This window comes from Babylonia areolata, chromosome 21, assembly GCF_041734735.1.
Source record: "Babylonia areolata isolate BAREFJ2019XMU chromosome 21, ASM4173473v1, whole genome shotgun sequence".
NCBI classification, from domain to species: Eukaryota; Metazoa; Mollusca; class Gastropoda; order Neogastropoda; family Buccinidae; genus Babylonia; species Babylonia areolata.
Window position 1 is genome coordinate 56087536 of NC_134896.1, and position 4412 is coordinate 56091947.

The 4412-nt window shown below is 39.6% G+C and overlaps 1 protein-coding gene across 1 annotated transcript in view; it reads right to left on the reverse strand.

The window, feature by feature from the left end:
- LOC143296281 (ras-related protein Rab-38-like) overlaps positions 1–2578 on the reverse strand; it is a 20708-nt gene extending 18130 nt beyond the window's left edge. The window contains exon 1 of the mRNA XM_076608127.1: positions 2476–2578. Coding sequence (XP_076464242.1) covers positions 2476–2578 — 103 coding nt within the window. The remainder of the gene's footprint in view (positions 1–2475) is intronic.
- Between the last annotated feature and the right edge of the window lie 1834 nt (positions 2579–4412).

Sequence of the window (4412 nt, forward strand, 5' to 3'; positions counted from 1 at the left end):
CAACAAAACAAAAAGAAACAAAGGATACAAAATCAAAAGAAGAATCCGTCTAACAACTGAACTATTTTTGCAGACTGAAAATAAGAATGGTAACTGAATTAGTGTCTTGGAGTTGAAGGTGCAAAGAGTTGTGAGAATGCAAAGAGATAATCAGATACATACACTGAAAAAAACACCATTACATTGATACAAGATTTCTTCTTCCTTATTGAACTTCTTTTGTCTGTGTTTACACTTGAATATTCTGAGTAATATGAATCATATGATGTTACAATTATTTGTAATACATATGAAAGATTGATATGAAAAAGTAAATGAACAGAGTTGATACATATGAAAGACTGATATGAGAAAGTAAATGAACAGAGTTGAGTTTGCTGATGAGAAGAAGATGGCACAGTGGTAAAAGACGCTTATCTGCCAATCGGGTATAGGTAAATTAGGAATACGTGAATCAGGATGACACCAGCCACCCACCAGGGAAGGCCCTGCACTGCTGCTTTTGTGTGTCACTTTGTATTACTCTTTTCTTTTTTTTCTTTTTTTCTTTTTTTTTTTTTTTTTACTCTCTTTTGTCATAACATATTTCTCTGTGTGAAATTTGGACTACTATCCCCAGGGAGAGCACATCGCTCCACCGACAGCGCCACCCCCTCTTTTTCTTCTTTTTTTCTGCCTGCAATTTTATTTGTTTTCCTATCGAAGTGGATTTTTCTCCAGATTTTTGCCAGAGACAACTCTTTTGTTGCCTTGGGTTCTTTTACATGCACTAAGCACATGTTGCACACAAGATCTCAGTTTATTGTCTCATCCAAATGACTAGCTTCCAGACCACTACTCAAGGTCTAGTGGAGGGGGAGAAAATACTGGCAACTGCGCCAGGAATTGAACTAGTGCCCTCAGATTCTTTTGCCTTCTAGATGGACGCATTACTTCTAGGCCAACACTCCACTTTGGTAGTGGTGAGCGACGGGCGCCATAGCCGAATGGTTAAAGCGTTGGACTTTCGATCTGAGGGTCCCAAGTTCGAATCACGGTGAGGGCGCCTTGTTGGTAAAGGGTGGAGATTTTTCCGATCTCCCAGGTCAACATATGTGCAGACCTGCCAGTGCCTGAACCCCCTTCGTGTGTATACGCAAGCAGAAGATCAAATACGCACGTTAAAGATCCTGTAATCCATGTCAGCGTTCAGTGGGTTATGGAAACAAGAACATACCCAGCATGCACACCCCCGAAAGCGGAGTATGGCTGCCTACATGGCGGGGTAAAAACGGTCATACACGTAAAAAGCCCACTCGCGTATATACGAGTGAACATGGGAGTTGAAGCCCATGAACGCAGAAGAAGAAGAAGGTAGTGGTGAGGGTTGCCACCTGTTTTAACTGAGGAATTCAGCATGCTTATGATCCCTTCTACTATGCCTCTTAATTGCTCATGAAAGCAACTCCCTGTGACTGAGTCAGACTGAGCATGCTTAACCCCTGATGTGTTCATATGTTCATGCACCATATGTCCTTCTGATAACTGTACCAAACAATTCATCTGTCAATGCTACAGACTTTTATCCTGAGTTCATCAAAGACACGGAAGTTGGGGAGAGATAAAAACTGAATGATATTGATATCAGCTAGGCAATGAAGATCCCTAGAAGTAGAACCTTGACATTTTGTCACTGTTTTATCAAAATGGATGAGAAGGAGGATTTTATGTGCTCATGTATAACAACTATGCAATGCACAAAAGTATTCACTCTTTCCTTCCATCCATCTTCCTGTCAATCACAAACACACATTCACACATGAACACCCACAAAACACACACACACATACACACACACACACACACTTTCACTTACTCATATGCGTACACAGTAATCCCCCCCCCCACCTCCTCCCCCTCCTCCCACTCGATTTTTTTCCTTCCCTCGTCTAATATCACTTACAGTGAAAAGACGTTAAACTAAAGAACGAATAAACAACACTGAAGTTGGTTTATAGAAAATAAAGAAGAAGAAAAAAGTTATAAATGTTATATATAGGTAGTCTACCAGTTTAAAAACAAAGCAACACACACACACACACACACACACACACACACACACACACACACACACACACACAAACACACACAAAACAAAACACACACACACACACACACACACACACACTCACACGCACGCACATACAGAAGTACGCGGTTAATTTACTAACGTCTATTTGCTGTGTATGTTGACACAGTAAATCATACGTGTCAGGAGATGATGATAAATTCTGGACAACCTTTTATCCTGACTTTTGACATGAGCACTAGCACTGAATGCACAGTAAAACAACTTTTTTGTGCCTGCACAACACCAAAGAAACTCTTGTCTGGGACATCTGGTGAAAGTTGTTGAAATAGATAAACAAAAAAAAACCGAAGAAATGTCACAGAAAATCGCTTCCAAAAAATGGAGCAATCATAACAATTACTCACCGACACCAAACTCTCCAATCACAAGTATTTTATACAAATGTTCTTGAGTAGTCGTCGGTAGATCTTCAGAGGAGTCATTCGAAGCAGCCGACGTGGCCGCCATTTTATCGATGTCATGTGCTTTCTGTTTGTCACATGCTTTTCAACTTCCGGTTTGTACTTTCGCTTTTGCGTCTGTGCACATCACACCAGCAGACAAAGGATAGCACTGTTCTATGGCATGACGATCTTTTGGTACCTGAAGTTATCTTGCTTTATAATTATTTAGTACGTTTATGTGTAACTTTCATCAATGATATTTTAGATTTGTGTGAAGGTTGCTTATTTCAATGTTGGTCAAAATATAAGTAGGAAAACATCAGCTGGTGGAAATCCCATGAAAATTATCAGCAGGGTGGAACTTGAGTAGAAGGTGTATATGGTCTGTGTTTGTATGCATGTGTGTTTGTGTGTGGTTTCTGACATTGTATGCACGCATGCATGCCCACATGTGTATGTGTTGTATGTATTTGCATGGTTGGATACACTACAGATAATGATATTGAAAATCATTGCCCTTAGTAAGAGAAAGCCGACAGACTGGTTATGAAGTTTATCTGCCAATACAGTGTCTGTGTGTGCCTGGGTTCAAATCATGGCTCGCCCTTTCTCCCATGTTTGGAAAATCAAACTGAACATCTAGTCATTTAAATGGGATGATAAACTGAGGTTCTGTGTGCAGCATGCATTTGGTGCACTGAAAAAGAACCCATGGCAACAAACGTATATTCCTCTAGCAAAGGTTTCTAAAAGAAATCCATTCTGATAGACACACAAATATATAAGCACACACTCAAGGGCTGACTAGGGAGTTTGGTTATGCAGCTGTCAGGCATCTGTCTAGCAGTTGTGGTGTATCATATATGGATTTGCCTGAATGCAGTGACACCTCCTTGAGAAATCAAAAATAAACCTATTTCTAGAGGAGCAACCATTACACCAAAGAATACACAGAAATGTGTGCTTTTGTAGTAGCGTTTACTCTGAAACCATTTAGAAATGTCTTGTAGGTCAAACTGACATTCTGTTCTTCTGATCGGTAATCCATCTCACTGTGTGACTTTTTTTTTGTGTCCATCAAAATACATCAGCAACAGCACATAAAGAGAAGTACTTTTGTGTGGTATCACCACCTTCCCAGTGTGATCACACACACACACACACACACACACACACACACAGCATGATGTTGAAGGAAGTGGAAAGATCCTAGGCCACAGTTCAAGTCTTGCATTGATCTACTCCACTCTTGAGTGGTGGTCAGGGTGCTAGTCCTTAAGATGAAACTATTGCTTTTAATTCCATTCCATTGTCATTGACTGCAAATCCCATGTTCATGTTCCCATGTTTTATTGCTTTTACTTCCATTGTCATTGACTGCAAATCCAACGTTCACGTTCCCATGTTTCTACAAACAAACTTTTTCACATGATATATGATTGAATCTGTCTTGTCAGATGATACAATAAATTTTGGGGGTCAAATATGCTACACACACTTTGCACTTGTAAGGGAATCCATGGCCATACGACAGTTGTCCATGGTAAAACGTCTTTTTTTCAGAAAAGAAAAAAAGAGAGGTGGTACTGGATTTCTGCATATTCTCTCCAGGAAGAACATCTTGATTTCCAAGCAATCTCTTGACTTGAAGATTAATACAATACAATAAATAAATTAAAAAAAACTGTAGCCGGATACATTTGTAGACAAAGTCAAAGAATATCTGGCTCAACAATCCAAGAAAGGAAAAAAAAACACTTCATTACACATCCATGGCTTTTGATGGCAATATTTTCTAAAAGGATTTCATAAAATGCTTTGTAAGTTCCCAGAAACCAAAGAACAAACAGTGTCTTGCAAACTCCTTCCAAAACCACAGGTAACAAGCACACAAAATC